Here is an 11,193-nt window from a genome sequence, read left to right as displayed (position 1 = left end):
CCTTAAAGTTTTAAAGCAGTTATTCCCAGATAGAGTGCCTTGAGCAGAATTATCCAGTACCCCTGAATTGTCTCAAAATGTGGTCAATTACAATTAACGTATCTTTGTTCGCCTATCTATGCATGGGGTCATATTGTGACAGTTAAAAAAAAAAAATCCACATGAGCCAAGGCACATTGTTGCTCTGATACCTCCCCATAAAATTCCCAAATGCTTTAACAGTATAGTGAAGAAAGAGCTTGCGTTAATTTGCTCCCATAGGTGGAAACACAGGTTGGTTGTGCCTTCAGTCATCTAGAGGAAGCGCATGTAATTGTTCAACCTGTCACTATTTTCACTGACATGGATAGGACAAGCAAGGATTCCTGGGGGTGCACATCAGTGAGGACCTCTCCTGGTCCACCAACACCGCATCACTGGGGAAGAAAGCTTAGCGCCGCCTGTACTTCCTGCGGAAACTCAGGCGAGCAAGTGCTCCTCCGCCCGTCCATCTACCGTGGCACCGTTGAGAACATCCTCTCCAGTTGTATCGCTGCACTGAATACAACATGAAGGCCCTGCAGCGCATAGTGACCACGGCTGGTAAGATGATTGGATGTCCCTGAAGGAGATTTACACCTCCCGTCTCACGACCGCGATTGTGAGTGATGTGAGTCACCCCGCTCACTCTTTGTTTGCTCTTCTGCCCTCTGGGAGAGAAGCGAGAGCTACAGGAGCCGGGCTCGCTCCCGCACCACCAGACTCACCAACAGCTTCATTCTCCGGCCTGTTCGGATCCTGAAGTCTCCGCCCTCGGCTGCGTAGCGTCCTGTACTTTTGCGCTCTATTCTGACTGTCTGCTGTATGCACACTTGTTCCATTTTTGCTCCTCTTAGTTATTGTGTTATTTATGATCACTATTCATCACGCTTATTTCTTCATTGTTTGTGCCTTCTGGTTTTTATTTTTTTGGTGTTGTTTACTTGTATGTATATTGTGTACTATGTTTTGTCACCGTGGGATAGCGGGAACGTTATTTTAATCTCTTTGTGTGTCTTGGCACAGGAGGAAGGATTGTTGCTTCCTTACCGCTTCGAAAACCTCCAAAGCGTTCCACAACTGCATTTTCGCCTTCGGCCTCATGGTGACATTTGTCCGGCTGTGGCTTGATGCACATCAAAATGTTCGACAGGCGCTTTTTTCCTCTTGGTCTTTGGCGGCGGCGCTTCTTCTTGGCTCTCGGCCGGCAGCAACCACGTGCGAGTCGAGTCCGGAGCCACGTCCTCGACGGACGTCTGGCTCTTCTTCTCCCACCGCCGCCGTCTCCTCTTGGTGTACGCCATCAGGAGGCGAAACGCCAGCGTGTCTTGCAGGTTGTCTGCGTCTGGCCGGCTCAAGTCGTTGAGGTTGGCCGAAGGGTCATGAATTTCAACGCGTCCGTTTGCCATTTGCTCTGCTGCAAAGAAACACAAAACTAGCGTTTATACAGCAGAATGAAAAGATGATGAATATTCCAGTCATGACCATTTTGTCGCCCTCTGGTGGCGATGATCTTACAGTTTTGTCGCCCTCTGGTGGCGATGATCTTACAGTTTTGTCGCCCTCTGGTGGCGAGATGATTAAACATTACATTGGAGGTCACAAAAGTGCGTCTTGTGACTTCATCGAAAGTACCAAGCAAATCCCATTTGGGTTACCGAAGCTGCCATGTACAAGTGAAAAATGTAAAAGCGGTCTAAAGACACAGTTCTGATTGGCCTCTGGAACGCAAACAAAAAATATATATGGATAGCGCCGGACGGCCGCAGACACTCGCACCTCCCGAAGGCCGCCCTGCGACAGGTCAAAGACTTGCCGCGGGTTGAGGATCCACATGAACATCTGGAGCAGCTTGGCGCCCTGCGGACAGGAAGCAGATGGGCTGGGATGGGATGGACGGCCAGCGACTTTTGTGACCTTCTGCTCGCTAGCCACGCTCATGCCAACCTGGTTGCCTCCGCTCTTGGGGTTGACGAAGACCAGGATGGGCTTCATGAGCGGCGAGGGCAGCGGCTTCAGTATGAACGGCCGCCATTTGGACTCCTGACGGAGGGCGAGGGAGGGAACGTCAGCGCCACGGGCGGCCGGGAGGGAGGTGACGTGCAAGTCGCCATCCGTGTCGCTTACGTCCAGCCCCTTCTTGCTCGTCCTGCGCTTGAAAGACGTGCGCTTTTTCCTCCTGCCCGGGTTCTTGAGCAAGCTCTGTGCATAGATGGGCTTAGCGGTTAGCGCTAAGCGCCGTTAGCGCTCGGCGCTTGCCTGCGGTTTCCTGACTCTGATGATCCAGGACGGAGGCACAATGACGGCGGCGTGGGCGCCCAGCGAGCACGGTTCCTGGAAGGTCCATCCTTAAAGGAAGGCCCGGAAAAAAAAAATCCAAATTCTCTATCACGAAGAGTATTATGATACAAATCGGACTTCTGATGACGGGGATCCTTTTTGTATGACAACATAGGTTAGCGGTCGGCGCTCGGCGCTTGCCTGCGGTTTCCTGACTCTGATGATCCAGGATGGAGGCACGATGACGGCGGCGTGGGCGCCCAGCGAGCACGGTTCCTCGATCTGGTGCAGCATGAAGCACGTGACCTTGTTGTGGAACTGCCCGGCACACAAATTAGCACCGGCCAGCGGCTCGTTTCAACATTTTCCAACAACATCACATCGCCGAGTTCGTTACATGTTTTGTTTCTAGTCTGACGGAACTTCGCTCAGATGGTGGGCAAGCCCGCTCGCCCGTGCGCGAGAATTCCAATTTGAGCCCAACTCACAGCCTGCTTGCACCACGAACAGCTGATGGCGATGATTTCTTTACTGTGGAAGAACTTCTGCTGAAAGCTCTGCGGAAGGAAAGGACAAACAAAAGACGAGGACGGAAAGGGATGTCGCTCGCAGAGACCGTTTGACGGGCGGCCATTTTGCTGGCCTGCCTGCGTGGCTCCCACCGACCTTCCCGCACTGCTTGCACTTGCCGTCCTGGCGCCGGCGGTGCACCCAGTGGTGCCTCAGCACGTTCTGCCGGCAGAGAGCAGACGGCGCCGCCTTATACCTGGCCCCGCTCGGACCTCCCGTCGGGAGACTTACATCTCGCGGGCACCGCGAGCCTCCTTCCCTGAAAGTCGGCTTGCACCTGAAGTTGATCTTGATCACGAGACGGCCAAGGCGTCACGTCAGGGCTTTGGACTTGCTGTGTGCGTGCGTGCGTGCGGACTATCTTCTCCAGCTGCTCGGTGCAGCTGGTGTGGACGACGATCTTGCAGGCGGCGCACTTCCTCCTGGGCGCAGACTTCTTCAAGCACAAACACACAGGTCGGCTGTCAAGACGGGCAACCAGCAGATGACTTGGGGCGAGCTCACCGCAGCCTTGAGCAGGCAGGCGTCCTCCCCGAGGTAGCAGAGTTCGCCCGAGCAGCTGGTCTCCATCCACAGGTGGTCGCCGTTGACGGCGTTCTCCTGCCGGGCGGATGGGCGGGCGAGACTGCCATCATTTTCGTGGCGGGCTGGGATTTTCATAGGGCGCCAGCGGAAAATTTGCTTTCTCCCAAAGTGAATCTCCCGTCTGTCTGTCTATGTATGAAGTGGGCGGGCTTGTACAGACAGGGCAGGGCAGGGCAGGGCAGGGCGTTGCTCTGACACCTTTGGATGCCACGGCAACAATTGCGTTGGAAAGGCGCTCGCTCGCTCACACGGTGAGACCAGACGACGCAAAGGAGACCGACGAGTGAGTTTGCTTTCTATTGTTTGACCCGTATAGACACATAGTTTTGCTTTTAAAAAGGAGCCACCGTTTGTGGCGTTATTTAGTGAGCCGGCCGGATGGTCGGACGCTTTCTCCATATATTGTCAGTGGTTTTCTTTGATTGAGGTTTGGGGGAGGGGGGGTCCCCGGGGGTCCCCTACTTCGTTAGGGAACGTAACGACAAGGAAGAGAAGCAGGTATCATAGTCAGTGTCGAGCGGCCTCGAGAACCAGGAAGCAAGTGCTAATAAGGGTGCAAATCAGGCCACCTTCTGCGCTTTGGGTGTGGAATGGTGTTGTACAAGAAAATCAAGGTTTGCCTTTTGCTTTCAGTTTCACAGGGGAAAGATGGCTCTGGATGCCGAGAGCAAGGCGCTGCTGTTGAAAACGCTAAAAGACCTGGGGGACGGCGACTTCAAGGAGTTCAAGTTTTATATGGATCTGGCTAAGAGAAAAAAAGAAAACGCAGACCGGACTGACATCGCCGAAGAGCTGGTGAACAGGTACGGCAATAACGCTGTGGCGGAGACCATCAAGATTCTGGAGAAGATCGAAAACTATGAACTGGCCAAGAAGCTGCAAATCAAAGGTAAGGTGAGCGTGGCTTCTGGTGGGGGGAGGGCTTGTCCACAAAGCAGCTCTCCGATGCTGCCCTACCCCTCTTGCCCCCTTCACTTGCCTCCTTGAGTGGAAGTGGGGCAGCACGCTTGCGGCCAGGCCTAAAGACGCGTTTGATCTCCTTCAGGTGGCACCCGTGCGCCCTCAGATAGCATCTCCTTAGAGGTCCAGATAGGCGAATTCAAGCGGGAGCTGCAAGAGAACCTGCGGGCCATGTATTGGAAGGCTCCCGAGGGCAACACAGAGCGCAGCCGGCAGGAGGCTCTGGAGAGCGTCTACACCAAGCTCCACGTTAGCCGCGGCGTCACCGGTCACCCCGACAAGCAGCACGAAGTCCTCCAGATGGAGATGTGCGGCCAAGACGAGGAGGAGGAGGAGTCCATCGAGCCGTGCGACATCTTCAAAAGCGAGATGCCCCTTCGCACCATGGTCACCGTGGGCTTTGCGGGCATCGGGAAGACCTTCCTGGTGCGCAAGTTTGTCCTGGACTGGGCCAACGGGACAACCAACACAGACGTGGACTTCATCTTTCCCTTGCCCTTCCGCGAGTTGAACTTGGAGGAGGGGAAAAGCTTTTCGCTGGCAGAGCTCATCCAGCACTTCATGTGCGAAAGCAAGGCGGCCATCGAGATGCTGCAGGACATCTTGGTCAGGATGCAAGATTTGGGCAAGCGCACCTACCAAAGCAGCAGCGTCAAGATTTTGTTTGTGCTGGACGGCTTTGACGAGTGCCACCTCAAACTGGACCTGAGCGACGAGCGCAAGGAGCGCCTGGATGTGACCCGTGCGTACCCCGTGGAGGTCCTCCTGGCGCATCTCATCAAGGGGAACCTGCTTCCCTGCGCCAGGCTTTGGATCACCACGCGGCCCCAGGCGGCCCGCGACATCCCGGCGCGCCTGGTGGACGGCAGAACCGAAGTGAAAGGCTTCAGCCGCTCCCAGAGGCTGGACTACTTCAGGAAGAGGTTCCCCGATGACGAGGAGGACGTCATCAAGCACATCCAAAAGTCCCACAGCATTTTAATCATGTGCCACATGCCCATCTTCTGCTGTCTCACCGCCACCCTTCTCCGAGATTATCTGGAGCACAAAAAGGAGCTGCCCGAAACCCTGACCGAGATGTACACAGAGTTCCTACTCTATCACCTGGGCAGGTCCGAGGAGCGAGGCGGCCAGAAGAGCACGGCGTACGTCAAAGCGCTGGCCAAGATGGCTTTTCAGGGTCTCATAAAAAAGCAACAGATCTTCGACGAGAGCGACTTGCGGGAAAGCGGCTTGGATGCCCCGCAGGTCGCAAAACACTCGGGAGTCTTCACCGAGATCTTCGAGGAGGTACCCCCGCTCACGAAATACCAACGCGGCAAGATGTTTCAGTTCATCCACCTGAGCATCCAGGAATATCTGGCCGCTCTCTACGTGATGATGAGCCTGTTCCAGGACAACAAGAACGTGCTGGGGGAGCTCCCGTTGCATTCCGAGCAGACGCCGCTCGTTCAAGTCCACGAGGCGGCCATCCACAAAGCCTCAGAAAGTGAGGGAAACCTGGACTTGTTCATCCGCTTCTTGGTGGGCCTCTCCTTGCAGTGCAACCAGGAGCTCATGGGCGAGCTGCTGAAGGCTCCCAAGAACTTCAGCCACAGCAACGCAGAAACGGTCCGCTTGATCGAGCAACAGATAGATAAGAACTCTCCTGAGGAGAACATCAACTTGTTCCACTGCCTGAAAGAGCTGAAGGACGAGTCCCTGATGGAGCAGCTCCAAAGGTACTTCAGCGCATTCCGGTCCAACCCTGAGAACGTACCTCCGGCCATGTGGTCGGCCCTGGTCTTCTTCTTGCGGGCCTCCGACAAAGAAATGAGCTGCTTTGAACTTGGGGATTACGCTCGGTCCGACAAGGGGCTCCTGATGCTGCTGCCGGTGGTCAAGGCTTCTCAAAAATCATGGTAAGTGCCGTCGAGCCAGCACGTTGAACCGGCCGCCCACATGTGTCAGCCGGCCGCCCTCTTGTCTTCTCAGGCTCCAGTACTGCAGGCTGAGCAAGAAAAGCTGCAAGGCGCTGGCCTCCGTTCTAAGCTCGCCCTGCAGCCTGAGGGAGCTGAATCTCAGCGACAACGACTTGGGTGACGACGGGCTGGAGGCGCTCGCCGCCGGACTGGCAAAGCCGCAGTGCGCCTTGCAAGTTCTCGAGTAAGGCTCCCCTTGAGCGAGCGGCAGAAGGCCAGCCGGCCCTACAACCTTGGGCTTGTGTCAGCCGGCCGCCCTCTTGTCTTCAGGCTCGAGTGGTGCAACCTGAGCAAGAAAAGCTGCGAGGCGCTGGCCTCCGTTCTAAGCTCGCCCTGCAGCCTGAGGGAGCTGGAGCTCAGCGACAACGACTTGGGTGACGACGGGCTGGAGGCGCTCGCCGCCGGACTGGCAAAGCCGCAGTGCGCCTTGCAAGTCCTCAAGTAAGGCTCTCCTCCACCCCCGTCGAGCGAGCGGCAGAAGGCCAGCCTTGGGCTTGTGTCAGCCGGCCGCCCTCTTGTCTTCTCAGGCTCCGGGAGTGCAACCTGAGAAAGAAAAGCTGCGAGGCGCTGGCCTCCGTTCTAAGCTCGCCCTGCAGCCTGAGTGAGCTGGATCTCAGCGACAACGACTTGGGTGACGACGGGCTGGAGGCGCTCGCCGCCGGACTGGCAAAGCCGCAGTGCGCCTTGCAAGTTCTCGAGTAAGGCTCTCCTCCACCCCCGTCGAGCGAGCGGCAGAAGGCCAGCCGGCCCAAGAACCTTGGGCTTGTGTCAGCCGGCCGCCCTCTTGTCTTCTCAGGCTCAAGAAATGCAACCTGAGCAAGAAAAGCTGCGAGGCGCTGGCCTCCGTTCTAAGCTCGCCCGGCAGCCTGAGGGAGCTGGATCTCAGCGACAACGACTTGGGTGACGACGGGCTGGAGGCGCTCGCCGCCGGACTGGCAAAGCCGCACTGCACCTTGCAAGTCCTCAAGTAAGGCTCTCCTCCATCCCTGTCGAGCGAGCGGCAGAAGGCCAGCCGGCCCAAGAACCTTGGGCTTGTGTCAGCCGGCCGCCCTCTTGTCTTCTCAGGCTCAAGAAATGCAAGCTGAGCAAGAAAAGCTGCGAGGCACTGGCCTCCGTTCTAAGCTCGCCCAGCAGCCTGAGGGAGCTGGATCTTGGCTACAACAACTTGGGTGACGACGGGCTGGAGGCGCTCGCCGCCGGACTGGCAAAGCCGCAGTGCGCCTTGCAAGTCCTCGGGTAAGACTCTCCTCCACCCCCGTCGAGCGAGCGGCAGAAGGCCAGCCGGCCCAAGAACCTTGGGCTTGTGTCAGCCGGCCGCCCTCTTGTCTTCTCAGGCTCCGGGAATGCAACCTGAGCAAGAAAAGCTGCGAGGCGCTGGCCTCCGTTCTAAGCTCGCCCGGCAGCCTGAGCGAGCTGGATCTCAGCTGGAACTACTTTGGTGACGACGGGCTGGAGGCGCTCGCCGCCGGACTGGCAAAGCCGCAGTGCACCTTGCAAGTTCTCAGGTAAGGATCCCCTCGAGCGGCAGAAGGCCAGCTGTCCCAAGAACCTTGGGCTTGTGTCAGCCGGCCGCCCTCTTGTCTTCTCAGGCTCAAGTGGTGCGAGCTGAGCAAGAAAAGCTGCGAGGCGCTGGCCTCCGTTCTAAGCTCGCCCGGCAGCCTGAGGAAGCTGAATCTCAGCCGGAATGACTTGGGTGATGATGGGGTGGAGGCGCTCGCCGCCGGACTGGCAAAGCCGCAGTGCATCTTGCAAGTTCTCAGGTAAGGATCCCCTCGAGCGGCAGAAGGCCAGCCGGCCCGAGAACCTTGGGCTTGTGTCAGCCGGCCGCCCTCTTGTCTTCTCAGGCTCAAGAAATGCAACCTGAGCAAGAAAAGCTGCGGGGTGCTGGCCAAGGCTCTCCAGTCCAACCCCTCCCACCTCCGAGAGCTGAAGCTCAACAGCAATGACATTGCAGCGGAAGAAAGGCAGGTCTTGGCAGAGGTCCAAAAGGATCCTTGCTGCAGTGTGAAGCTCGAGTGGTAGGTTCCAAACATCTTCCAGGGCGCTCGCTCGCTCGCTGGTCTGAATGGACCGGCGACACTTGTGCGTTGAAGAAAATGGGTAGCTCCAAAAACAGATGTGCTCACAGCTCATGGACTCAAGCAGCTAAAGTCACACCAGAAAGAAACATTGGAAGCATCTCATTCTAGCTAGTACACACCAGATCAATAACGACCACAGAAGTCGACATTTTGAGACGAGATGTGATGGACTATGTGGTCATGAGAAATGTTTGGAGAATAACGTGATGATAGATTTGTATTTGGTGTGCACTTTGAAATAACAAATGTTGCCTTCATGAAGGAAGTACGAAGTGCTCAATGCATGCCAAGAATGCCAAATGCTTGATTGTATCTATCTTAATTTTTGTCTAGGACTCTTTGGATCTGATTGAAGAATCTTCTGGACAGACAGAGGGAAATGTCTTGCCGAATAATAAAAATATATGCATGGAAGGCAGTATTATTGACTGAGAATGTGCCGAAAGTGCGTAGAATGTGAAAAGAAGACACAACGAGCCATCATTGACATCGCCCGGTGTGCGTGCTGAGCTGTGATGAGGAGAAAGAAAGCGTCACGGGACGTTGGGTGTTGTTTACTTACTATGTATATTGTGTACTATGTCTTGTCACCGTGGGAACGTCATTTCCATCTCTTTGTGTGTCTTGGCGTGTGAAGAAATTGACAATCAAGCAGACTTTGACTTTGATAACGCATCATTTTCACCACTTTCTCAGTTGTGTGTGCTGTGCCCCTTGATTGGCTCCTAATTTCATTCTTGTGGAGCAACGCACCACGGGAGAAAAGCCACATATTTCGTCCTGTCGGGATCGGAGTCTTTACTTACAAAAGCACATCATAAAATAAAGATTGATATTAAAAAACATCCCTTATCGTATCCCCCCGCCCGTCATGGCCTCTGAGCCAGGCGACTTTTTCCCTCCTCTTGTTCGGCCAGCTTGATGTGCGTGTACGACAAGATTCCCACCAGAGTGCAAAGGATCCCCAAAGCCTGCGAGGGAACATGGAGCCACACGCAAATACAGTGCTATGGTGAAGTTCATTTGTTCCGTCGCTCAAATCGCTCGTTTATCTTTTCTTCAATCAGTGGAGGAACACTTACCTGGTTGAGTGACAGAGGGTCTTGGAAGAGCACGTAGCCTCCTATCAGGGTGATGCAGAATTTAAAATGGCCAAACATGTTGTAGCTGCAAACTTTGGAGTCAAGGGAAACTGAAGACAACATCATTCCCAAGGACACCAATTCTGATACTGATCTATTCACGCTCCGTAGAAAGGCAATGTCGCAAATATTCCGTCTCAGCTCAAGCACAACTCGGGCACGTCCGAACAAGAAGGATACGTAACGGCCGACGCTGATCACCACCGACACGTGCGTGTGCGTGTCGCGGTCGGCGCCGATGATGTTCTTGAGCTGCTCGTAGATGAGCGACAGGCCCTCTTTGTCGGTGAAGAAGCCCACGATGGTGAGCTCGGCCAGGAAGCGCAGGTCGGTGCGCAGCTTGCTGACGTTGGGCGCCTTGTCCTCCTTGCGCGCCTCAAAGTGCTTCTTCCAGGCCTGAAGGAGCAGCGGGGCAAAGTCGCCGTAGCGCTGGTGGAAGAGCGAGCACAGGTGCACGGCGCAGCCCACGTCCGAGATCTTCAGCTTGGCCTCCACCACCGAGCCCACCGCCTCGCCGATGTACTTGCTGAGGTTGAGCGAAGCAAAGTCGTTGGAGAGCGACTCGCGCTGCTGCTCGGTGAGCGTGCGCAGCTTCTTGACGAAGGCCGTGTTCTTCTTCAGGCTGGAGTCCAGGCGGCTGAAGAAGGCCTCTTCCGGACGGCTCTCCTGGGCATTCTGGTTGCGGGCGCGCAGCTCCTTCCGGCAGTGGTGACGCTCCCAGGCCTCCTGGTGCAGCTGCTGACCTTCTTCCTGTTCCCTGGCGCATGTTGAGATCAGATCGGACACGTCAAGTCCATTTACATGGCTGGGGCCATATTGCAAGTCACAATAAGAACGGCTGACGGAAAATTTATAAGAATTGTTAATATTGAAATACTTTGCCCATGTTTTTGTCTCTATCAAATAAACCAGTTTTTATATATATATAAAAAAAACCCGTCTGGTGGTAGCACATGCACATGAAAATTGTGGTTTTGAAGTGATGGACAAATTCTCTTTCACATACTTCAGGATAGCAGCTTCCTCCTCACGTTGCCTTTTGGCCTCCTCCTCCTTCTGCTTCTTCTCCTCCTCCTCCTGCTGCTTCTTTGCCTCCTCCTCCTTCTGCTTCTGCTCTTCCTCTGCCTTCTGTTTCTCCTCTTCTTTCTTCTTCCGCTCCTTCTCCTCTTTCTTCTTCTTCTCCTCCTCCTGTCGCTTCCTTTTCTCGTCTTTGGCGCCCTCCTTTTTGCCGCTCATCTTAGCCTCGTCTTTGGTTTTGTCCCGCGGTGCGGCCGGCGCTGACGCTTTCCTCTCCGCATCTCTGTCCTTCTCTTTGTCCTTGCTGCTGGTGGAACAAACGTCTTTCTCGTCCATGTTTACCGAGCGCTTGCGTTCAGCAGGCATTCTGACAAAAGCAGGCAACAATAAGATAACTCATTCAATAGAGGAGCCCTAATCCTCATAATTGCACATGGCCTAACCTCTTCAGCACTATTCTGCCTAGCCAATACAAGTTATGAACGAACACACAGCCGAACTATAGTATTAGCCCGAGGACTGCAAATAATCCTCCCCCTAATAGCAACCTGATGATTTATTGCCAGCCTAGCTAACCTC

General features: G+C 55.0%; 3 protein-coding genes across 17 annotated transcripts in view; 1 reads left to right on the top strand and 2 right to left on the bottom strand.

Annotated features, from left to right (window-relative positions):
- Positions 1 to 998: 998 nt before the first annotated feature.
- The window catches only part of LOC133145702 (diacylglycerol kinase iota-like), a 28,353-nt gene continuing 18,158 nt past the window's right edge, over positions 999 to 11,193 (bottom strand). For 3 of the 9 annotated variants that reach the window (XM_061269387.1, XM_061269384.1, XM_061269388.1), the window contains exons 9-10: positions 1,504 to 1,583; positions 999 to 1,435 (exon numbers count right to left, since the gene is read on the bottom strand). In XM_061269387.1, the coding sequence (XP_061125371.1) occupies positions 1,119 to 1,435; positions 1,504 to 1,583 (397 nt within the window). In that variant the 3' untranslated portion in view covers positions 999 to 1,118. Of the gene's footprint in view, positions 1,436 to 1,503; positions 1,584 to 1,797; positions 1,879 to 1,965; positions 2,062 to 11,193 lie in introns of all 9 variants that reach the window. The other 6 variants (XM_061269396.1, XM_061269397.1, XR_009710964.1 and 3 more) reach the window with 6 other exon arrangements.
- On the top strand, positions 3,604 to 9,300 carry LOC133145696 (NACHT, LRR and PYD domains-containing protein 3-like). 7 transcript variants are annotated; one of them, XM_061269369.1, is made up of 12 exons: positions 3,604 to 3,736; positions 4,087 to 4,342; positions 4,499 to 6,314; positions 6,388 to 6,558; positions 6,645 to 6,815; positions 6,902 to 7,072; positions 7,171 to 7,341; positions 7,440 to 7,610; positions 7,709 to 7,879; positions 7,964 to 8,134; positions 8,219 to 8,392; positions 8,789 to 9,300. In XM_061269369.1, exons 2-12 carry the CDS (start codon positions 4,102 to 4,104, stop codon positions 8,802 to 8,804), a joined length of 3,444 nt encoding a protein of 1,147 aa, XP_061125353.1. In that variant the 5' UTR covers positions 3,604 to 3,736; positions 4,087 to 4,101; the 3' UTR covers positions 8,805 to 9,300. The 7 variants fall into 7 exon arrangements, with proteins under 7 accessions (XP_061125353.1, XP_061125354.1, XP_061125355.1 ...); XM_061269370.1 differs by lacking the exon at positions 6,902 to 7,072; XM_061269371.1 differs by lacking the exon at positions 7,171 to 7,341.
- Positions 9,229 to 11,012, bottom strand: LOC133145708 (regulator of nonsense transcripts 2-like). The gene is made up of 4 exons (XM_061269408.1): positions 10,604 to 11,012; positions 9,778 to 10,354; positions 9,538 to 9,622; positions 9,229 to 9,426 (listed from the first exon to the last, which is right to left on the bottom strand). Exons 1-3 carry the CDS (start codon positions 10,978 to 10,980, stop codon positions 9,599 to 9,601), a joined length of 978 nt encoding a protein of 325 aa, XP_061125392.1. The 5' UTR covers positions 10,981 to 11,012; the 3' UTR covers positions 9,229 to 9,426; positions 9,538 to 9,598.

Source organism: Syngnathus typhle, linkage group LG21 (assembly GCF_033458585.1).
Source record: "Syngnathus typhle isolate RoL2023-S1 ecotype Sweden linkage group LG21, RoL_Styp_1.0, whole genome shotgun sequence".
In the NCBI taxonomy this organism is placed as follows: domain Eukaryota; kingdom Metazoa; phylum Chordata; class Actinopteri; order Syngnathiformes; family Syngnathidae; genus Syngnathus; species Syngnathus typhle.
This window is presented reverse-complemented; position numbering and strand designations above follow the sequence as displayed.

Bases quoted from the DNA above. Each gene is read 5' to 3' on its own strand.
- LOC133145708 (XM_061269408.1), bottom strand. From the start codon at position 10,980: ATGCCTGCTGAACGCAAGCGCTCGGTAAACATGGACGAGAAAGACGTT. The intron at 10,355-10,603 runs GTATGTGAAAGA...AACATGCGCCAG, and splicing joins GAGGAAGCTGCTATCCTGAA to GGAACAGGAAGAAGGTCAGC. The intron at 9,623-9,777 runs GTATCCTTCTTG...CAAAGTTTGCAG, and splicing joins TGATCAGCGTCGGCCGTTAC to CTACAACATGTTTGGCCATT.
- LOC133145696 (XM_061269369.1), top strand. From the start codon at position 4,102: ATGGCTCTGGATGCCGAGAGCAAGGCGCTGCTGTTGAAAACGCTAAAA. The intron at 6,816-6,901 runs GTAAGGCTCTCC...TTGTCTTCTCAG, and splicing joins TGCGCCTTGCAAGTCCTCAA to GCTCCGGGAGTGCAACCTGA. The intron at 7,073-7,170 runs GTAAGGCTCTCC...TTGTCTTCTCAG, and splicing joins TGCGCCTTGCAAGTTCTCGA to GCTCAAGAAATGCAACCTGA.